The sequence below is a fragment of the Dendrobates tinctorius genome, unplaced genomic scaffold, assembly GCF_039654945.1.
Source record: "Dendrobates tinctorius isolate UK_male_01 unplaced genomic scaffold, ASM3965494v1 ptg000309l, whole genome shotgun sequence".
NCBI lineage: Eukaryota > Metazoa > Chordata > Amphibia > Anura > Dendrobatidae > Dendrobates > Dendrobates tinctorius.
Window position 1 is genome coordinate 69,552 of NW_027361976.1, and position 24,485 is coordinate 94,036.

General features: G+C 42.9%; 1 protein-coding gene across 2 annotated transcripts in view; it reads right to left on the reverse strand.

Annotated features, from left to right (window-relative positions):
* Positions 1–24,485, reverse strand: part of LOC141073625 (short transient receptor potential channel 5-like) — a 624,006-nt gene that overhangs the window by 22,371 nt on the left and 577,150 nt on the right. For both annotated transcript variants that reach the window (XM_073560935.1, XM_073560934.1), the window contains one exon: positions 19,783–19,872. In XM_073560935.1, the coding sequence (XP_073417036.1) occupies positions 19,783–19,872 (90 nt within the window). The remainder of the gene's footprint in view (positions 1–19,782; positions 19,873–24,485) is intronic.

Below are 24,485 nucleotides of genomic sequence, written 5' to 3' on the forward strand. Positions count from 1 at the left end.
GGGATTTAATGTGTGTGGGGAGATTTGAGGACACAAAATGAAGAGTATGTATGTATGAGGAAACAGTATGCGGGATGGGTGAAGACAGTAAGGGGTGCGAACGGGTAAATGTATGTGGACACAGTATGAGTAGCGATGGGAAAAATGTAAGTGGACACAGTATGGGGAGTGAGGGTGATGGGATGTGTGCAGTCACAGTATGGGGAGTCGGGGGTATGTGTGAGCAGACAGTATAGAGTGAGGGGTAAATATATGAGGAGACAGTATGGTGAACAGGAGGGATGTTAGAGGAGACAGTATGAGGAAGGAGGGGAATAGTGTGAGGCGACAGTATATTGCAGATATTTTTATTTAGGAGCATTATAATGACACTTCTATATTTAAGGGCATCGTGTGAAGATTTGCTGCAGAAGACCGGAGAAGATGGAAGTCTGCAGAGACGAGATGTGGATGAGAAAACTCATCATGGGGTCTGGACAAAAAGAAGAAAAGGAGAACGACTTCAGAGACTACATCATCTATAAGGTACAAGGATGTAAATATTATTTGTGATACTGACTTATTATCATGCTTTTATTTATGTTAGGAACATGAAAGGGGTTGTCCAGGTTTGTGCTGAGTCTGCTGTCATTCTATGTGACTGCAGACTTCTGAATTCTCACAGTGCGCACTGAACGCTGTTAGGATTCTCTCGTGCCGGTAGTTTACATACATATGGTCACATGCTGACTAGACATGTGTGGCCTCACTCAATGAAAATGAACGGAGCGAGGTCGGGCACGTCTAGTCGGAATGTGGCCAGATGTATACAAATCACATACTTGTGCTGACATGACTGTACATCGGCAAGGGGGAATCCTAAAAGTGTGCAGTGCATTCGCTGTGAGAATTCAGAAGCCTGCAATGTCAGGATTCAGCTCTGCAGGTTCCAGTAGTCATCACATGGACACGTCACTCATATCCAATTTTCATAGTTATGGTCCTGTGACAACTAGCTTCTCATCCTGCTTTCAGTTTTTCACTGAACATTGAGAGCATTAGGGAGAGCAGCTTGTGGGTACATGGTTAAGTGTGCAAGTCGCATATGTGCTGGGGGGGGGGGGGTGCCAAACCAAATTCTTGCCCCGGGTGCCAGAAAGCCTAGATACGCCTCTGGTCATGTACAGTGTGCTACGTAAGCGAGAGAGCTGAGAGCAGGACAGGGGACCCCAGGCACCGAGTGACCCCCAGGCACTGAGAGACTCCCACACCTTCCCTGACCATGTTCAGCAGGGGCTCCTGGAGGAGACATTCCGGAAGATCTGTGTGAGTACTACTACCTTGCTGCTGCAAAACATCTTGCAAGGGTCACTATGGTTAGCTCCAAACTAGGCATCTAGTGAATCTGATATCCTGGAATTTGTAGTCCACAGGCAGTTCTCTTCCCTATTAATCCAGCTTTATCTGCTGGGACTTCTAGTTCTCCAGAGCTACAGCTTATTACTCTTTACCTGTCACCTGCTGGGGATTATAGTCCCACAACAGTAACTTTTGGACTGCAACAAGTTGTTGCATTTACCTTGCGTTGCTGCTGCAGAACATCTTGGCAAGGTTGCACTTTGAGGTTTGCATCCTGTGTCTAGTTGACAAGTTCCTTATGACATGCTGGTAATTGTAGATGAGTGGCTGCTGCAGAACATCTTGGCCACATCTAGTGTTTGATCTACTGGGACTTGTAGCCCCATAGAAGTTGAACAATTAGATTGTAGATAGAAATGATGCAGTAATTTACCAAGTAGGAATATACGGCCTGGCCTCAACTCAACCTGATGATACAGTGTGTGTTTTGTAAAGGTGGAAGCTGCTGCAGAACATCTTGGCCTATATTGACATATTCAGCAAATATTCCCATAAAAGTTGAAGAGGTTGTAGGTAAAGTTTTAGACTATTAGGACTATGCTCCATGTCCTCTACTTAGTGATATGGTTTGGTTTGCAGGTGCAAACTGTTGCAGAACAGCTTGTGGCTATTTCTGAACTAAATCCTAATTTGTGATGCTAGATTTGATCAATAATTGAGCTAATATTAGGTGATGTAGGAGGCTGAAGGACCCCCATCATCAATGGGGTACCATGTTCCCCATTCCCAGTGACTGCACATATGAGGTCACCCCATTAATGGGATTGTGAAAAGTTCTGCTTTGTTAGCGCCCTCTTGTCTTATGGGTTGTGTTTGGTATTGCAGTTCAGTCATATATCTCTCTTTTAATGTAAAGTGACTATTCGGGGATTTAAGGGGTCCTAAAGTTGGTTCCCCCCTGCACCACAGTTAATCAGTTTTATATTAATATTTACTAAGAAAATGTCATATAAAATATGTACATTGTTTTGAATAGCATTTCTATACATTTCTCGTCCATTACATCAAAGAAGGCGACATTGGCTGCGATACAAATGACCAAAAATTGCTCTAGGCTGCTGCTGCTCCATCAATGGAGTTGCATTATGACCCACAAGGTATTGCAACTGCGACAATCAAGTTGCAAAAAAAATCTAACTGGTAATGATTCTTTGTCACAGTACCTAGCGGGTCACAATGCAACCCCATTCACCTGCATTATAGAAGCTGCTGTTTCATGGCCAAAGTTCACATATAGCCCCAGCTTAATGAAAAATGACTATTTTCACATCGTGTGCGGTATATAGAGTGTAGTGTATGGTGTATACAGGTCATACACATTGATCCAAATATTCCAGCACATCATCTTACTTAAAAATAGAATCTTTATTGAGAAATCGTCATTAAAAATCCAAAAGCAGGATACAGGTTAAAAAACCATGGTAAAGACAGGCATTTACGCGTTTCAACTCAACAGAGTCTTACTCACTGTTTAGGCACATCATAGGCTCTCCAAACGCGACATGACACCCACAGACCATTCCATCAGTCTGCATTCCAAAACGTCACTACTTCCCTTCCGAGCCCCGACGTGTGCCCACACAGTAGTTTTCTCCCACATATGAGGTATCAGCGTACTCAGGACAAATTGCACAAGAACTTTTGATGTCCAATTTCTCCTGTTACCCTTGGGAAAATAAAAAGTTGGGGACTAAAAGATCATGTTTGTGGAAAAAATGATTTTTTTTATTTTCACGCTCGGGCGTTATATTCAGGAACCATGGAAGCGTTCCAGAGTTATTACCTCATAAAGGGACAGTGGTCAGAATTGTAAAAATTGGCCCGATCATTAACATGCGAACCACTCTTGGTGGTAAAGTGGTTAATTATTCTAATACACAGACTCAAAAACATGCAAATCATGAATACGGAGTCTGATGGTTTTCTTAGAATCTACTGCACCAACTGGTAAATTGTTTGACATGTGGTAATACTTGTATAATGTATACCAAAAACAGTGATTAATCTGGTTAGTCATATTGGACTGCTATTATTTTGAACACTACTTTAACTGCAGTGTTAGTTTTCATATTGGATTTTTTAAGAACAGATGTGTTATTCTTACATCTAAGTAATGAAACTAATAAAATAACAGAATTATTCCATTTTAGTTGATACACAAGCGAGCCAGATACTGGGGTCTTAATAACAGAAAGAAGATGAATATGTGAAAACAGAGTAAACAGCAGATTTCATAGCTGCATGAACTTTCATCAGAGATGGTGAGAAGACCAGGTGTGAGGAAAAACAATTGCTTTCTGCGAGTCGTGTGTATCTGAGTGTGACTTGCATGACTCTTTCTTGTGCCCGACACACACAACACAGACACACACAATTATGGCTCTACCACCCATTTCTGATTAGTTAATCAGTTAAGAATTATTTCTGGAGCAAAGTGCCATTATATATTTCAGTCAAAGTGTAAAACCATCGTTGGGGGGTGGACACTTCAGCACAATCTGTACTTACTGTGCTGGCAGCTGCTTCTTCCCTGGGGATCAAAGGATGGGAGGCAGAGCCCAGAATAATTTCAAACAGTTCAGTTTTATTATAGTCTGGACACAGAACTTCCAATACACCATTTGCACACTCGACACAGTACCAGCAAAACATTTTCTACAGCTTCTCTTAGCTTCCTCAGCTACACCAGAATGGACCACAAAGTAACAGCAGAACGAGGAGCTCGGTGAAAACGGCACTTCGACCTCTCTCCCTGGAACCGACTTCAGCCTACAGAAATACTCATCTACTAGGTCGTCCACCCCCTTTTGGTTATCCTGCCCGTGCACTCGCTGGTGGCCCACTCGACTACTTCATCAGCTCCCAGACTCTGGCTGACGCTTCCACAGTGACTCATCCACTGGCTTCTCTATTTCATCAGCTCCCAAATTCTGAATGACGCTTCCACAGTGACTCATTCACTGGCTTCTTCTCTGCTGCAGGTACCTTACACTTCTTCTCTGCTCTGCACACTTCTCCCACATCTACCCTGGATGTCCTGGGATTCACTTCCCACTTTTGTGTGGCAGCTACACAGCTCAGGAACAGAGATGTCCGAGCTCACCAGGGGTCCACCCCCCGACTGACTAAAATCAGGAAATGTCTCTCACTAGTTCACAGCTGCCACTCCTATAATTAACTCTGAAGTGAACTACAATTGTGCTCTATTCTTAAGTGTGCTCAGTGCCCCATCTTGTGTTCTTTCTTACTAACTACACCGTCCCTTACTTATAATAATATGGCAATAAACACACACAGTGGCTTGCGAAAGTATTCGGTCCCATGGAACTTTTCAACCTTTTTCCACATATCATGCTTCAAACATAAAGATACCAAATGTAAATTTTTGGTGAAGAATCAACAACAAGTGGGATACAATTGTGAAGTTGAATGAAATTTATTGGTTATTTTAAATTTTTTGGGAAACTCACAAACTGCAAAGTGGGGCGTGCAATATTATTCGGCCCCTGTAACTTAATACTTTGTTGTGTCACCCATTACTGTGATTACAGCTGCAAGTCACTTGGGGTATGTCTCTATCAGTTTTGTAGATCGAGAGACTGAAATTCTTGCCCATTCTTGCTTGGCAAACAGCTCGAACTCAGTGAGGTTTGAAGGAGATCGTTTGTGAACAGCAGTTTTCAGCTCTTTCCACAGATTCTCGATTGGATTCAGGTCTGGACTTTGACTTGGCCACTCTAACACCTGGATGCGTTTATTTGTGAGCCATTCCATTGTAGATTTTGCTTTATGTTTGGGATCATTGTCTTGTTGGAAGACAAATCTCCGTCCCAGTCTCAGGTCTTTTGCAGACTCCAACAGGTTTTCTTCAAGAATGGTCCTGTATTTGGCTCCATCCATCTTCCCATCAATTGTAGCCCTCTTCTCTGTCCCTGCTGAAGAAAAGCAGGCCCAAACCATGATGCTGCCACCACCATGTTTGATGGTGGGGATGGTGTGTTCAGGTTGATGAGCTGTGTTGCCTTTACGCCAAACATATCATTTGGCATTGTTGCCAAAAAGTTCGAATTTGGTTTCATCTGACCAGAGCACCTTCTTCCACATGTTTGGTGTGTCTCCCAGGTGGCTTGTTGCAAACTTTAAGAGAGACTTTTTATGGATATCTTTGAGAAATGTCTTTCTTCTTGCCACTCTTCCATAAAGGCCAGATTTGTGAAGTGTACAACTGATTGTTGTCCTTTGGACAGACTGTCCCACCTCAGCTGTAGATCTCTGCAGTTCGTCCAGAGTGATCATGGGCCTCTTGGGTGCATCTCTGATTAGTCTTCTCCTTGTTTGAGATGAAAGTTTAGAGGGACGGCCGGGTCTTGGTAGATTTAAAGTGGTATGATACTCCTTCCATTTCAATATGATCGCTTGCACAGTGCTCCTTGGGATGTTTAAAGTTTTGGAAATCATTTTGTATCCAAATCCGGCTTTAAACTTCTCCACGACAGTATCATGGACCTGCCTGTTGTGTTTCTAGGTCTTCATGATGCTCTCTGTGCTTCAAATAGAACCCTGAGACTATCACAGAGTAGGTGCATTTATACGGAGACTTGATTACACACATGTGGATTATATTTATCATCATTAGTCATTTAGGACAACATTGGATCATTCAGAGATCCACAATGAACTTCTGGAGTGAGTTTACTGCCCAGAAAGTAAAGGGGCCGAATAATATTGCACGCCCCACTTTTCAGTTTTTTAATTTCCACAAAGATTTAAAATAGCCAATAAATTTCGTTCATCTTCACAATTGTGTCCCACTTGTTGATTCTTCACCAAAAATTTACATTTGGTATCTTTATGTTTTGAAGTATGATATGTGGGAAAAGGTTGAAAAGTTCCAGGGGGCCCAATACTTTCGCAAGGCACTGTATATACAGCCTACACATAATGCACAAATACGTAAATCCAAGACATTCAAATATGGCAAACACGTTCAAGCAAACAGTAGTATAAACTTCTACAAGGCTAGGCCCTGACCCTCTTACAACAGCACAGAGAGCATGGCATGGGGCAAGACTGGCCCAAAATTTCCCCAATTACCATCACAGCTCAGGACACACAAATAATAATCAGACTCTGTGGTGTGACCAAGTACGTCCACCAATGCAAAATCTCCAAGACAACCCCCGAGGAGAATGGGTCGTTGTAATTCTCTTAGAGACCAAAGGGACAATTTGGGCCCCTGTGTGCTCTAGGACTCGGATACAACTGCAACCCCTAAAATGACACCGCTGATCAGACTACTCTAAGGATTATCAGTACATGTGCTTGTAAGTGCCTCCATCATCAGCTTTCACATTCTACACTAAGCATCAACAGTACATGTGCTTATAAGTGCCGCCATCATCCGCTTTAAAATTCTACTCCAGTGTTCCCGAACTCCAGTCATCAAGAGCCACCAACAGGTCATGTCTTCAGGATTTCCTTAGTATGGCCCAGGTAGTAATTCTAGTACCTGCACAGGCAATAATTCCATCACCTGGGCAATACTAATGAAATCCTGAAAACACAACCTGTTGGTGGCTCTTAACCCCTTCACCCCCAAGGGTGGTTTGCACGTTCATGACCGGGCCAATTTTTACAATTCTGACCACTGTACCTTTATGAGGTCATAACTCTGGAACACTTCCATTGATCCCGGTGATTCTGACATTGTTTTCTCGTGACATATTGTACTTCATGCTAGTGGTAAAATTTCATTCAAATAACTTGCGTTTATTTGTGAAAAAAATGGAAATTTGGCAAAAATTTTGAAAATTTCGCAATTTTCCAACTTTGACTTTTTATGCCCTTAAATCACAGAGATACGGCACACAAAAAACTTGATAAGTAACATTTCCCACATGTTTACTTTACATCAGCACAATTTTGGAACCAAATTTTTTTTTTGTTAGGAAGTTATAAGGGTTAAAAGTTGACCAGCGATTTCTCATTTTTACAACACCATTTTATTTTTAGGACCACATCACATTTGAAGCCACTTTGAGGGGTCTATATGATAGAAAATACCCAAAAGTGACACCATTCTAAAAACTGAACCCCTTAAGGTGCTCAAAACCACATTCAAGAAGTTTATTAACCCATTAGGTGCGTCACAGGAATTTTTTTGAATATTTAAAAAGAAATTAACATCTAACTTTTTTTCACAAAAAAAATACTTCAGGTTCAATTTTTTTTATTTTACCAAGGGTAACAGGAGAAATTGGACTGCAAAAGTTATTGTGCAATTTGTCCTGAGTACGCTGATACCTGATTTGTGGGGGGGAACGACTGTTTCGGCGCATGGCAGAGCTCAGAATGGAAGGAGCGCCGTTTGACTTTTTCAATGCAAAATTGGCTGGAATTCAGATCGGAAGCCATGTCACGTTTGGAGACTCCCTGATGTACCTAAACAGTGGAAACCCCCTACAAGTGACCCCATTTTGGAAACTAGACCCCCCAAGGAACATATCTAGATATGTGGTGAGAACTTTGAACCCACAAGGGCTTTACAGAAGTTTATAACGTACAGTGGTACAATTAAAAAATCATATTTTTTCCACAAAAATGATCTTTTCACCCCAATTTTTATTTTCCCAAGGGTAACAGGACCCTAAGGCTGTGTGCACACGCTGCGGATTATGTGCGGATTCATCCGCGCGGATTTTGTAAAATCCGCAGGTGAAACCGCAGGTCAAAAGACCTGCGGTTTTACCTGCGGATTGCTCTGCGGTTTTGCCCTGCGGTTTTTCATCTCCTCAATGGAGGAGATGGCAAACCGCAGGGGAATCCGCAGAAAGAATTGACATGTCAATTCTTTCTGCGGATTGAAAACCGCAGATAATCCGCGCGGAAAAATCCGCACCGTCTGCACTGCGGTTTTTGATTCACATAGGGAATCATGGTACTGTACACCGCAGCAAAAACTGCTGCGGGTCCGCAGCGGCCAAAACCGCTGCGGAACCGCAGCAAAATCCGCAGCGTGTGCACACAGCCTTAAAGTTATTGTGCAATTTGTCCTGAGTACGCTGATACCCCACATGTGGGGGTAAACCACTATTTGGGCGCATGGCAGAGCTCGGAAGGGAAGCAGTGCCATTTGACGTTTTTGGCTGGAATTGAGATCGGACACCATGTCGCGTTTGGAAAACCCCTGATGTACCAAAACAGTGGAAACCCCCCACAAATGACACCATTTTGGAAACTAGACCCCCTAAGGAACTTATCTAGAAGTGTGGTGAGAACTTTGAACCCCCATGGGCTTCACAGAAGTTTATAACATAAAGCCATACAATTAAAAAATCATATTTTTTCCACAAAAATGATCTTTTCACCCTCAATTCTTATTTTTCCAAGGGTAACAGGACGCTAAAAGTTATTGTGCAATTTGTCCTGAGTACGCTGATACCCCACATGTGGGGGTAAACCACTATTTGGGCACATGGCAGAGCTCGGAAGGGAAGCAGCGCCATTTGACGATTTTGGCTGGAATTGAGATCGGACACCATGACGCGTTTGGAAAACCCCTGATGTACCAAAACAGTGGAAATCCCCCACAAATGACACCATTTTGGTCCCTAAGGAACTTATCTAGATGTGTGGTGAGCACTTTGACCCCCCAGTGCTTCACAGAAGTTTATAATGCCCGGGCGTGAAAATAAATAATTCGTATTTTTTCCACAAACATGATCTTTTAGTCACCATTTTTTTATTTTCCCAAGGGTACCAGGAGAAATTGGACCCCAAAAGTTGTTGTCCAATTTGTCCTGAGTATGCTGATACCCCATATGTGGGAGAAAACTACTGTATGGGCACACGTCGGGGCTCGGAAGGGAAGTAGTGACGTTTTGGAATGCAGACTTTGATGGAATGGTCTGCGGGTGTCATGTTGCCTTTGGAGAGCCCCTAATGTACCTAAACAGTGGAAACCCCCCACAAATGACCCCATTTTGAAAACTAGACCCACTAAGGAACTTATCTAGATGTGAGGTGAGCACTTTGAACCCCCAAGGGCTTCACTGAAGTTTATAATGCCAGGGCATGAAAATAAAAAAATCTTATTTTTTCCAGAAACATGATCAATTAGTCCCCAATTTTTTCATTTTCCCAAGGGTAACAGGAGAAATTGGACCCCCAAAAGTTGTTGTCCAATTTGGCCTGAGTACGCTGACACCCCATATGTGGGAGAAAACTACTGTATGGACACACGTCGGGGCTCGGAAGGGAAGCAGTGACGTTTTGGAATGCAGACTTTGATGGAATGGTCTGCGGGTGTCATGTTGCCTTTGGAGAGCCCCTAATGTACCTAAACAGTGGAAACCCCCCACAAATGACCCCATTTTGAAAACTAGACCCACTAAGGAACTTATCTAGATGTGAGGTGAGCACTTTGAACCCCCAAGGGCTTCACTGAAGTTTATAATGCCAGGGCATGAAAATAAAAAAATCGTATTTTTTCCAGAAACATGATCAATTAGTCCCCAATTTTTTCATTTTCCCAAGGGTAACAGGAGAAATTGGACCCCCAAAAGTTGTTGTCCAATTTGGCCTGAGTACGCTGACACCCCATATGTGGGAGAAAACTACTGTATGGACACACGTCGGGGCTCGGAAGGGAAGCAGTGACGTTTTGGAATGCAGACTTTGATGGAATGGTCTGCGGGTGTCATGTGCGTTTGGAGAGCCCCTGATGTACCTAAACTATTGAAACTCCCCACAAGTGACCCCATTTTGGACACTAGACCCCCCACGGAACTTATCTAGATGTGTGGTGAGCACTTTGAACCCCCAAGTGCTTCACAGAAGTTTATAACACTCGGACGTGAAAATAAAAAAATCATTTTTTTCCACAAAAATGATATTTTTGCCCCCAATTTTTTATTTTCCTAAGGGTAACAGGAGAAATTGGACCCCAAAAATTGTTTTGCAATTTGTCCTGAGTAGGCTGATACCCTACATGTGGGGGTAAAACACTGTTTGGGCGCATGGCAGAGCTTGGAAGGGAAGGAGCACCATTTGACTTTTTCAACTCAGAATTGGCTGGAATTGAGATGAGACGCCATGTTGCATTTGGAGAGCCCCTGATGTGCCCAAACAGTGGAAACCCCCAATTATAACTCCAACCCTAACCCCAACACACCCCTAGCCCTAACCCTAGCCCTAACCCTAGCCCTAACCCTAGCCCTAACCCTAGCCCTAGCCCTAACCCTAGCCCTAACCCTAAGGCTGTGTGCACACGCTGCGGATTTTGCTGCGGTTCCGCAGCGGTTTTGGCTGCTGCGGACCCGCAGCAGTTTCTGCTGCGGTGTACAGTACCATGATTCCCTATGGGAATCAAAAACCGCAGTGCAGACGGTGCGGAATTTTCCGCGCGGATTATCTGCGGTTTTCAATCCGCAGAAAGAATTGACATGTCAATTCTTTCTGCGGATTCTCCTGCGGTTTGCCATCTCCTCTATTGAGGAGATGAAAAACCGCAGGACAAAACCGCAGAGCAATCGGCAGGTAAAACCGCAGGTCTTTTGACCTGCGGTTTCACCTGCGGATGAATCCGCACCTAATCCGCAGCGTGTGCACACAGCCTTACCCTAACGGGAAAATGGAGATAAATACTTTTTTTTCAGTTTTATTATTTTTCCCTAACTAATGGGGTGATAACGGGGGGTTTGACTTACTATTTCTGGCGGTTTTTATGTTTGGCGGCTGTCACACGCTAAAAGACGCTTTTTATTGTAAAATAGTTTTTGCATCACCACATTTTGAGAGCTATAATTTTTCCGTATTTTGACCCACTGAGTCATGTGAGGTCTTATTTTTTGCGGGACGAGTTGACGCTTTTATTGGTACCATTTTCGGGCATGTGACATTTTTTGATCGCTTTTTATTCCTATTTTTGGGACGCAGAATGAACAAAAACCAGCGTTTCATGAATTTCTTTTGGGGGGGTGCGTTTACACCGTTCCGCGTGCGGTAAAATTGATAAAGCGGTTTTATTCTTCGGGTCAGTACGGTTACAGCGATACCTCATTTAGGTCGTTTTTTTATGTTTTTGTCGGTTTTATGCAATGAAAACTATTTTATATAAAAAATAATTATTTTTGCATCGCTTTATTCTGCGAGCTATAACTTTTTTATTTTTTCGCTGATGATGCTGTGTGGTGGCTCGTTTTTTGCGGGACAAGATGACGTTTTCAGCAGTACCATGGATATTTATATGCGTCTTTTTGATCGCGCGTTATTACACTTTTTGTTTGGCGGTATGATAATAAATCATTATTTTTTTGCTTCGTTTTTTAATTTTATTTTTTAAGGGGTTCGCTAAAAGGGTTAACTAATGGGACAGTTTTATAGGGCGGGTCATTACGGACGCGGCAATACCTAATATGTGTACTTTTATTGTTTTTTTTTTATTATTTCCAAAAAATGGATTTATTGAGGGAATATTTTTTTTTTTTCTAATTTATTTGGCGATTTTTTTTTAAATTTATTTTTACATTTTTTTTAAATTTTTTTTTTACTTTATTACATAGTCCCAGGTGGGACATCACTGTCCTGTGACAGATCGCTAATCTGTCACATCACAGATCACTGTGACAGATCAGCAATCTGTCACAGGCATTGAAGAAGACTTCCTCTTGCCTGCGCTTTGCAGGCACTGAGGAAGCCAGCTTCCTCAGGTCCCCGAAGGCCCCCGTCGCCATCTTGGATTCGGGGGCCTGGAGGATAGGAGCCCCCCGCAGCAGCGCTGCACCTTGCGCTGCCGTGGGGGGCTCAGGGAAGCACGGAGGGAGCCCCCTCCCTGCCGATGCTTCCCTTTAACTCCCGGTACACCGCGATCATGTTTGATCGCGGTGTGCAAGGGGTTAACGTGTCGGGGGCGGTCCGTGACCGCCCCTGACACATAGTGCCGGGTGTCAGCTGTGATAATCAGCTGACACCCGGCCGCGATCAGCGGCGCTCACCACGTGGGCGCCGCTGATCGCGGTAAACGTACTATCCCGTCCACGGTCATACGGGCCCAGGTACCGTGGACGGGATAGTACGTCGGATGTCAGGAAGGGGTTAAAGACTGGAGTTGGGGAACACTGTTCTACTCTAAACATCAGCTATATGGTACATGTGCTTATAAGTGCTGCCATCAGCTTTTACATTCTACTCTAAGTATCATCAGATCATCAGTACATATGCTTGTAAGTGCCGCCATCATCAACTTGGACATAAGCCGTAACTAATTCAACCAAAAGCAGCTATCCTTCTTACTGATGGTCTCCAGGGAGGTGCTGATGTTTTTCTATATAGCACAGAGTAAAAAGAATCTAAAAGTTAACCATTTCATTATCAGATGACGTCCCCCATTTTTTTTTACATAGCTGCGACTTGTATTACGGTCATGAATTGTATTTTTAAAAAATGCTGCAATTTTGGAGTACTTACTGATTAACATAAAAAGTATGCAGCAATGTTGCCACGCTTTTACATATTAAATGTACTTTATTCATTGTACGGCATACATATCGCCTAAATTCTATGGGTCAGTATGATTATACATATTGTACCATTTGTATATTTTTTAATGTTTTACAACTGTAGCACATTTAATGGCAAAAAAACAAGTTCTTAGGCTAGTTTCACACTTGCTTTTTTTTGCAGCGCGTTTTTCCCGCAAAAAAACGCATTAAAAAAACGCATACAAATGCATACAAACGCTGCATTTTTTTCAAGCATTTTTGTGCGCATGCAGGAAAAAAACGCAGCGTTTTTGCGCGTTTGTATGCGTTTTTAGCGCGTTTTTACCGCGTTTGCGTTTTTTTCCAACATTTTTAGGTGGCCCCTCACACTACCCAAACCATGACTTTACTAACCATAACCCTGACCCTGACCCTAACCCTGACCCTAACCCTGACCCTAACCCTTAACCAAATCATACTTAACCCTAACCCAAACCCTAAACCCTAACTAACCCTAACCCTGACCCTAACCCTGACCCTAACCCTAACCCTAACCCTGACCCTAACCCTGACCCTAACCCTTAACAAAACCATACTTAACCCTAACCCTGACCCTAACCCTGACCCTAACCCTAACCCTAACCCTAACCCTGACCCTAACCCTTAACAAAACCATACTTAACCCTAATCCTGACCCTAACCCTGACCCTAATCCTTAACAAAACCATACTTAACCCTAACCCTAACCCTAACCCTAACCCTAATCCTGACCCTAACCCTGACCCTAACCCTTAACAAAACCATACTTAACCCTAACCCTGACCCTAACCCTGACCCTAACCCTAACCCTAACCCTAACCCTGACCCTAACCCTGACCCTAACCCTTAACAAAACCATACTTAACCCTAATCCTGACCCTAACCCTGACCCTAATCCTTAACAAAACCATACTTAACCCTAATCCTGACCCTAACCCTGACCCTAACCCTAACCCTAACCCTGACCCTAACCCTAACCCTAACCCTGACCCTAACCCTTAACAAAACCATACTTAACCCTAATCCTGACCCTAACCCTGACCCTAATCCTTAACAAAACCATACTTAACCCTAATCCTGACCCTAACCCTAACCCTGACCCTAACCCTAACCCTAACCCTAACCCTGACCCTAACCCTAACCCTAACCCTGACCCTAACCCTTAACAAAACCATACTTAACCCTAATCCTGACCCTAACCATGACCCTAATCCTTAACAAAACCATACTTAACCCTAACCCTGACCCTAACCCTAACCCTAACCCTGACCCTGACCATAACCCTAACCCTAAACCCCCTTAACTAACCCTAACTCTAACCCAAACCCCTAAATTCCATGGTTTAAAAAAAAAAACGCATATGCAAAAAAACGCATACATGAGCATGCCAGTGCGCACATATGCGCATCCATAGGCTATAATGGCCATTTTTAGCGCAAAATGTGCGCATATGTGCGCATGCGCTTTTTTGCAGGGCCAAAAAATGCAACATGCTGCGTCTGGAAAATCCCAACGCACACCCCAAAAAAACGCAGCGCATGAAAATCGCATACATGCGCTGACCAGTGCGCAGGTATGCGCACCCATGTTAAATATAGGGGAAAAAACGCATGCGCAGGTGTGCGTTTTTTTCCAGCGCTAAAAAACGCAAATGTGAAACCAGCCTTATGTAGCAGAATTCCAGCGTTCTGATTTATATAGATGTTTATACCATTACAGCCATATATGGGTTAGTTTTTTGGAGTAATGAGCCAAACCACTTTTGCTTACATACAAATCATTGGGTGAAAAAAAGCAAAATTCTACTGTAGTTGTTTTTTGTTTTTAAGCAACTTTACTTGTACTGTTAAAATATTCTTGTTTGTACCGTATAGTAAGAGCTGTTTTATGTTTCATTGATCACTTTTACAGAATTAAAAGAAAAGGTTATTTATTTTTACTTTTTTCTTTGACTTTACAGATTTTTACTTTTACAGGGGTCGTTCACCATGTGGTCATTTTTAGAATGCTTACTCAGTTGCACCAAAGCATAATATCTGATATTAGACCCTGACTCCAATAGCGAGCCACCAGCATCCGCTGCGGTCCTAAACCCCTCAGCCAAATGGCAAATTCAGTGCAATAACAGACAATCACATTTAACATTCTTATGGAAAGATTTAATAATCTTGCCTATTTCCTAATCAGCATTAAAGCAAACCTGTCACCTGCTTTGGCCGCTATAAGATACAACCACTGCCTTTCAGGGCTTAGGCTGGTTTCACATTTGTGTCTGTTTGCACAACGTTTCATCCACAGCAATCCGAATGCGTTATTATTATTATTATTATTATTATTATTATTATTATTTATTTATATAGCACCATTAATTCCATGGTGCTGTACATGAGAAGGGGGTTACATACAAAGTTATAGCTATCGTTAACAGTAAACAAGTTTACAATGACAGACTGGTGCAGAGGGGAGAGGACACTGTACTTGCGGACTTACATTATTATTATTTATTTATATAGCGCCATTAATTCCATGGTGCTGTACATTCTATGGATAGTGGGGAAGAGACAGAAAGTCGGAGGTGCAGCAGCTTTGGTGGTTTTGAGGCTGTGGCTCAGGCATTGGTGAGGCAGAAGAATGGTTATTGCAGGCTGAAAGCTTTCCTGAAAAGATGGGTTTTCAGGTTCCGTTTGAAGGATCCGAGGGTGGTGGATAATCGGACGTGTTGAGGCATAGCATTCCAGAGGATAGAGGATATTCGGGAGAAATCTTGGAGACGGTTCTGTGAGGAACAAATAAGTGTGGAGGAGAGAAGGAGGTCTTGGGAGGATCGAAGATTACGTGAGGGAAGATATTGGGAGATTAGTTCAGAGATATAGGGAGGGGAAAGGTTGTGGATGGCTTTGTAGGTCAGTGTTAGTAGTTTGAACTGGTTTCGTTGGTGAATTGGGAGCCAGTGGAAGGATTTGCAGAGGGGAGAGACAGGGGAGTAGCGAGGAGAGAGGTGGATTAGTCGGGCAGCAGAGTTGAGGACACACTGGAGTGGTGCAAGAAAGTTAGCAGGGAGGCCACAGAGGAGAGTGTTGCAGTAGTCAAGGTGGGAGATAATGAGGGCATGTACAAGAATTTTAGTAGATTGAGGGCTGAGGAAGGGACGGATTATGGAAATATTTTTGAGTTGGAGGAGATAGGAGGTGGCAAGAGATTGAACGTGTGGTTTGAAGGACAGGGCAGATTCGAGAGTTACTCTGAGGCAGACATGTTTACCTATCTTTAACATGGTGTACGCAGGGTCATGCGTTTGCATAAGTTCGCGTGCGTCAGCGAACGCATGTGTTGTTTTTCGGTGTGCAGCGGGGTCCGGCGAATGCAACATGTTGGCTTTTTGGAAATGGCAAAAATCCGTCAAATATGCGGATGAGTGAGTCAAAAAAAGCATTACTGTCTATATGCATGCGTAATTTTAATGAGTTGGTCCAGGAAGTGATTCAACCACCTGCTAATTGAGAGCGCTATAAAAGGAAGTGTGGACACTGCAAGGCCATAACTCTCTGGACTATACCACAACACTGGCTATGTAAGTACAGAACCTTAGAAAATATCTGTCTCTCTCACTGTTTGTACTTTGTACTAATTTTTTTTCTGTTTTACTTTTAGACGTCTCCAGGTGCTGCTTTCTGTCGTGGTGAGGACAACACTGTCTATGTAAGTATAGAAGCTTTGTAAATGTCTGTGTCTCGGAATGCTTTTCTGTTCCTTGTAGACTGGCCGACTCTCTGGTGCAGTGGGTATCTCCTGATGCAGCGGTTTTCTCCTGTTCATCTCCTGGTGCTGCTTTCTGTCATGGTGAGGACAACACTGTGTATGTAAGTATAGAATCTTTGTAAATGTCTGTCTCTCTGAATGCTTTTTCTGTTCCTTGTAGACTGGCTGACTCTCTGGTGCTGTGGGTGTCTCCTGGTTGTCTTCTGTTTCAGTGGTTTTTTCCTGGTCATCTCTTGGTGCTGTGGTTGTCTCCTGTTGCTGCTGTCTGTCCCTGGCCTGTGCTGACTGCTGTGCTGTTGGACTACTGCCTGTAATGAAAGTATGTGTCCATTTTTTTTTGTCTACATTGTTTTTGGATCTTTACAAGTTTAATTTTTCTTCTCTGTTCTTTTCTGTAGTGTTTCACTTGACTGCTGAATGCTCTTCAAAATGTCCTCAAGCGAATAACTGGTCTTCCCAGGGTGGACCCGACAAAAATTATGTCATCACATTTGCTATACTGATTGGTATGTATTGACTGGCAATACTCCACATGTGTTAAATCATTTAATTTCTTTACAGGTACCTAGCAGTGATGAAGAGTAGGAGCAGTCGAGTGGAGACGATTCTACCCGGAGTCGTCGGGCTCATGTGTCTCAGGAGGAAAGATGGAGTGTAAGTATTCTTTTCATCAGAGTTGTAATACAATTTATTTTCATTTTTACTTAAAATTCTTTTTTTCTATTTTATCTATAGGTTTCACAACGGGAGAAGCCACACCCGACATTGACAACAAGCAACTTATTCACTTTGTGCAAGAGCAAGTACTGTGGTAGGACACCCGTGACCGTCAGTACTCCAACAATGTGGTGATTCGACGGTTCTGGGAAGAAGTGGCAACATCGCTGCTGCCTGGTTGGGACCGTGCCATGCCGAGTGCCAGAACAGATTTTGGTAAGTATTGCAATGTGGTCTGAAACGGCTGTGATCTTGTGAATGGATGTGCATTGTTTTCTAATTTTTTTTTTTTTTCCCCTTCACAGTGAAGCGAATAAAAATCAATTGGCGCTCAATGAAGGACTGCTTCAACAGGGACATGAGAGAGGAGCTTCGGGTTCGAAGTGGTGCTGCTGCAAGGTTCCGGAAATACAAGTACCACCGGGACCTTGCCTTTCTGAGGCCTGCGCTTGCTCAGCGAACGTCTACTGGGTGTCTGATGTCAAGGAAAAGCTACTGTAAAACACTGGAAATTTCTAACACATAAACAGCGCAAACACATACAAAAACGCATACAGGCATGCAAACGCAGTGTTTTTTTGGCGCCATGCGTAAGATGATGAGGATAAAAAACGCTGCGTAAACATGCGTTTGCATGCATTTTTGCATGCATATGGAAATGCGGATGATACGCAAATGTGAACCTAGCCTTACCTTATCTACAGAATTCTATAATGCTGTAGATAAGCCCCCGATCTGACCTGAAAAATAAGAAAAATAAGTTTTATTATACTCACCCGGGGAGACAGTCCGGTCCGATGGGTGTCGCGGGTCTGGGTCTTTGCCTCCCAACTTCTTGCATTGCTGCCCTCCTTCTTGCGTCATGGCTCCCCAGCATCACACTTCTGCGCAAGCGCACTTCTCTGCCCTGTTGAGGGCAGAGCAAAGAACTGTAGTGCGCAGGTTCCGAGAAAGGTCAGATAGGCCCAGCGCCTGCGCACTGCAGCACTTCGCTCTGCCCTCAACAGGTCAGATAAGTACGCCTGCGCAGGAGCGCGATGCCGGGGAGTCTGTCAAGCAACAGGAGGGCGGCATTGCAAGAAGATGGGAGGCGTCGGACCTGGACCTGTGACACCCATCAGACCAAACCGCACCGGACCGCCCCCCCGGGTGAGTATAATAAAACATTTTTCTTCACTTGCATTATAGAATGCTGTAGGTAAGCCCTGAAAGGCAGTGGCTGCATCTTATAGCGGCCAAAACAAGTGACAGGTTCCCTGTAAGTTATCCTAGACAGTATTATAGCATGCTAAATTTAACACAGTGGCTTATAATTGATGTTAAAAATGGTGCAGTTTTAGATTTTCTTGTTTATCTTTACACCACCTTCTGGAATTACATTTTTTGCACCAAAAGACTACAGAAACATTAATAGATTTGGTATATTTTTCAAATAAACGTAGCCACACACCCATGTTTTGAAAGTTTAGAAAACTGTCCTGTGAAGTGCAAAAAGTGCCTAAATTCTTAAAGGGAGTTTCTCAACCCCCCCTAAATCCCCTCATTTGCATACAAAATAGTTTTTATGCCAACTAAAAACCCACTAAAAGCTATACTATAGGTATGATTGTTATAGGGCCCAAATCCCCTACATACCTGTTTAAGTGGTTTAGTTAGTGTTTTGGGGCTGACAGACTTCCATTAATAACAAACATTTTACTAATGTGGCACATTTTAGTTTTTGCTATTTACAGCTTATTTACACAATATTATGTCCCCACACAGCCCCTTTGCACAATATTATGTCCCCACACAGCCCCTTTGCACAATATTATGTACCCACACAGCCCCTTTGCACAGTGATTGCCCAACATAGCTCCCCAAGCAGCATTATGTCCCCACACAGTCCCCTTGCACAGTATTATGTTACCACAGTTTCCGACAATATTCTATCAATTGAAAAAAAAATAAAGCTACTCACCTCACCTTATTCCCCCGCTGCTCTGATCTACTCTGTGTTCTGAGGGACATTGTAGTAACGCCATTGTGCCTTCTGCGTTCTCAAAAGAACAGGCTCAGTGATGGAAAAGGGAACTGATGGCTCCCTGTTTGATCATTGCTTTTACTAGTAATTGCATCCCGAAGATGCAGCTTCCGAGCACCGGTGGCCGCATGGTGCAGAATGCCACTATGTCTAACTCTTTGGCTGTTCCAGTCATTGGGCAGCTTTGGAACAGCCAAAGGGAAGCAAGTGGCCTGAGGGTTACACTTTGCCCAGTTCTGTTATAATGCATTTGTAAAAGTCACAGACTCACAGTACTTTGTAGAATATATACAATACATACAGGAACTACATTAAAGAGAGATCTTGTAAATACAATATAAACATAATACAACAATGCTTTATTACCTTGAAGTTTTCTTCTGTTAACCCTTCATTTGTTTTTGAATTCCTAATCATGGCTGCAACATAACGCTTCACCAGATTTCTGATAACTTCCTATAGTGGGAGAAAATAATTTGGAATGTTAGAAAGTATAAAAAATAAAAGAATATTCAAAAATTTAAAATGCATTTTTTTCCTATGCATTACATTTCATTTTTTCTAATTTAAAATTAATACAATCAGTTTTTAATGATTGAGACAGTTTTTAATTACAAGACCATGATTGTGTATATTATTATATTTAATCAAGATATCTTGTAAAACATTGTAGTACAGTTCACTATGTTAGGTACATTAGTTTGTCAACCTTAACGCCAGTGCACGGGAGCATTAGAAAATAGTGGGGTTAAGCCTAGTATACATTTATAAATATTTAATAGGAATCTGTCGGCAGGTTTTTACAATTGAATCTGATAACAGCATGATGTAGGAGCAGGGAGCCTCTTTCCAGGAATGTATCACTTACCGGACTGCTTGAAGCAGCTTTTATAAAATCACTGTTTTCTCTCCTGTGACATAACATAGTAGCATAGTTACCAAGGCCGAAAAAAGACATTTGTCCATCCAGTTCAGCCTATATACCATCAGTATAAATCCCCAGATCTACGTCCTTGTAAAGAACCTAATAACTGTAAGATACAATATTGTTATGCTCCAGGAAGACATCCAGTCTTCTCTTGAACCCCTCAACTGAGTTTGCCATCACCACCTCCTCAGGCAGGGAATTCCAGATTCTCACTGCCCTAACAGTAAAAAATCCTCTTCTATGTTGGTGAAAAAACCTTCTCTCCTCCAGACGCAGAGAATGCCCCCTTATGACCATCACATTCCTTGGTATAAACAGATTCTCGGAGAGATATTTCTATTGTCCCCTTATATACTTATACATGGTTATTAGATCGCCCCTCAGTCGTCTCTTTTCTAGACTAAATAATCTTAATTTTGCTAATCTCTCTGTGTATTGTAGTTCCCCCATCCCCTTTATTAATTTTGTTGCCCTCCTTTGTACTCACTCTAGTTCCATTATATCCTTCCTGAGCACCAGTGCCCAAAACTGTACACAGTACTCCATGTGCGGTCTAACCAGGGATTTCTACAGAGGCAGTATAATGCTCTCATCATGTGTTTCCAGACCTCTTTTAATTCACCCCACGATCCTGTTTGCCTTGGCAGCCACTGCCTGGCACTGGCTGCTTCAGGTAAGTTTATCATTAACTAGGATCCCAAAGTCCTTCTCCATGTCAGATTTACCCAGTGGTTTCCCATTCAGTGTATAATGGTGATATTGATTCATTCTTCCTATGTGTATAACCTTACATTTATAAGCCGCATCTGCCACCTTTCGGCCCAGATGTGGTTTAACTATGATGATGTAGCAGTGCTCAGAATGCTTAGTGCTGTATAACTCCACCCACACTACTGATTGGCAGCTACACTCGAGTGCCACCAAGCTGCCAATCAGTGGTGTGGTTACACAGATTAGGCACGTGACACCTGGTCCTGTAAAGATTATCTCTCTTGCTGATAAACACTGCATATCAGTAAGCTATGAGCAAGTGACAAATCTCTGGAATCAGGCTCTTAGCCCCTATATTATGCTGCTTTCATATATACTTAAAAACTTGCTGAAAGGTTCTCTTTAATGGTTAGGAATTTCCCAAAATCTGGCATATAATAGTAGTCCTGAGCATGGCAAATTATCAAAATTTGAAAGGATTGTATACTCCTTTTTACATTCTTAAAATTAAAAAGTGCTTGAAACAACAATCAACTTTGCATTTTAACTCAATTCTCAAGAACACAGGTATTTTTATTTCTATAGTTTGCTGGTTGCTTAGGCAAGGAGCATGTTGTTACTTACAAGGTCAATGCTGTGGAGCTTGCAATTAGAAATGGGTAAACCCAAACGTTAAAATGTCTGTGCAAGTGTTTGAGTTTGGCAGCCTGAACAAAGCTTGTTGAAACATTGACTATCAACATTAACAAGCTTTACTGTGAGGGCACTTCCGGGTCAATCACAGCCATGTCAAGTATTGGCACACTGTGTAAAAAAAAAAAGTGCGGTGCCTTCTATTTTTGATAACCATTGCAGGAAAAGCTGCGGGCTGCAGCCCCCACTGTCAGCTTTATCTTAGCTGGTTATAAAAAATAGAGGGGCACCCATGACATGTTTTTAATTAAATAAATAATTTCAAAAAATGAAGTCCTTCCTATTTTTAATAACCAGCCAAGCTAGAGCACACATCTGGGGACTGGTATTCTCACACTTGGAAGGGGCCATGGATATTGTCCCTCACCAGCCTAAAAATGGCAGCCTGCAGCTGCCCCAGAAAGGGTGCATCTACTAGATCTGAGAATTCTGGCACTTTGTCCGGCTATTCCCACTTGCTATGGCAAGTGGGGTAATAGTATTGGGGTTGATATCAGCTTTATAATATCAGCTGACATCAAACCAAGGGGTTAGTAATGGAGAGACATTTGTCAGACGCCCCCATTACTAAGCACATGTGTTTAACTTAACACACAGGAAAAGTACTTTAATTGAAATAAGCACTCCCACCCTTTTACCCATTTTTTTTAATGAAAAAAAGCAAAAAAAAAAACAAAGAATTCCTCACATAATTGATATGTCCCACGAAATGCTCCAACTCTGCTACATCTGGATGCAATAGCCGGTGAACTCCAGTCACCTTACTGACATCACTGCTCGGCACTGAAGCTATGTTCTCATGCTCAGCTCAGTGTCTTGTGGATGCACAGCTGAGAGTTTGCATCATGCAACCGCTGAGCAATGTATCCAGATGTAGCAGAGTGGAAGCATGTTGTGGTACATATGGCATATCGGCGGAAAGGTGATGAATACTGTGTTTTTTACTTTATTTTTACAGTAATATATTGGTAAAAGAGGGTCGGAGTGAGTTATTTAATTTTCACTATCGGGTTAGTAATAGGGGTGTCTTATAGGCGCCTCTCCATTACTAACTCCTGGGCTTGATGTCAGCTGACATTACGAAGCTAACAGCAATCCCAATACTATTATCCCATTTGACACAACACCAGGACAAATGGGAAGGGCTGGGCAAAGCACCAAAATTAGTGCATCTAATGGATATGCCTTTTCTGGGTGGCTGCGGGCTGCTATTTTTAGGCTGGGGAGGGCCAATATCCATGGTCCCTTCCCAGTCTGAGAATACCAGCCCCCATCTGTCTGCTTTAGCTTGTCAAAATTTGGGAGGGGACCCCATACCTTTTTTTAAATTATTTAAATAATTAAAAATACAGCATGGGGACTCCTCTATTTTTTATTAGCAAGAATAGAGTGGACCCCACACCATTTTTTTTTAATCTATTTATTGCACAGGTGCTGGTTGGTGAATACTCACATAATCGTACGCCTGCTCTCAATGCTATCAGTGAGACCAGGAATAAAGAGAGTAGTAGTCCCATCAGCCGAAGTCTGTCACCAGTGGTAAGCTTTTTACAGCCGGGCACACACGCTGTCATCTGTGTGACAGCGTGGGAACTGTAGCGCTGTGTGCGGCAGTAACAAACTTACTGCTGATCAGAGCCAGTGTTTATCGCGCTGTCACATAGATGACAGAGTAGGAAACACTGGCTGTTCAGGCTCCCTATTCATTAGAATGGGGTCCGCATTTGAGTACCATGCTCGAACCCAAACTTTTTTTTAAATGTTCAGCCAAATCCAAGGGACCCAAACATCCATGAGTCCACCCATCACCACTTGCAATCACTGTCCTTAAAGGGAAGGTGCCGTGTTTTTTCATAATTTAATGCAAAAAAGAAAACAGTATAAAAAGATATTGTCCCCTAAGCTTGACTCAGTGGTGTGTATGGTTTGTTTTTTTTACTGTATTAATGCAGCCACTGGGGGCTGCCATCTTACCTCTCTGGCTGCTGAACGACACTTTCCATGTTTATTTACGGCAGTCCCTGGACATAAGACCTAACAGTCGGCTCCCGACCCTATCTGTATCATTGCAGCAGCATCAGGAGTGAACTGGGCACGCCTCTGTGGGCAGCTCAATTCACAGCTGTAGGTGTGGCCAGGCACCATCTTATTAGAGTCCCGTGCTTCCTCTTAGCTCCATGTACACTCTATTGCAAGCCCTGGATGCTGTACTGTTCCAGCATAACAGGGCTTGGATGTTCACTCTGCACATACAGCTGCCGGAGAGGAACCAGGACGAGCTGCTGGAGACCGAGCTGCTCTTTCCAAAACACCCGACCAGCTGCTGCCCCTGCTCTTGCAAAACATAGGAGGAGCTGCTCCCTGCTGTTTCAAAACACTTGGCAATCTGCTGGACATCTAATCCTATCCTGTGTGATACTGACTGCTGAGCCCTGTATCTAATCCTCTCCTGTGTGATACTGACTGCTGAGCCCTGTATCTAATCCTCTCCTGTGTGATACTGACTGCTGAGCCATGTATCTAATCCTCTCCTATGTGATACTGACTGCTGAGCCGTGTATCTAATCCTATCCTGTGTGATACTGACTGCTGGACATCTAATCCTCTCCTGTGTGATACTGTGCTGAGCTGTGTATCTAATCCTATCCTGTGTGATACTGACTGCTCAGCTGTGTATCTAATCCTCTTCTGTGTGATACTGACTGCTGAGCCGTGTATCTAATCCTCTCCTGTGTGA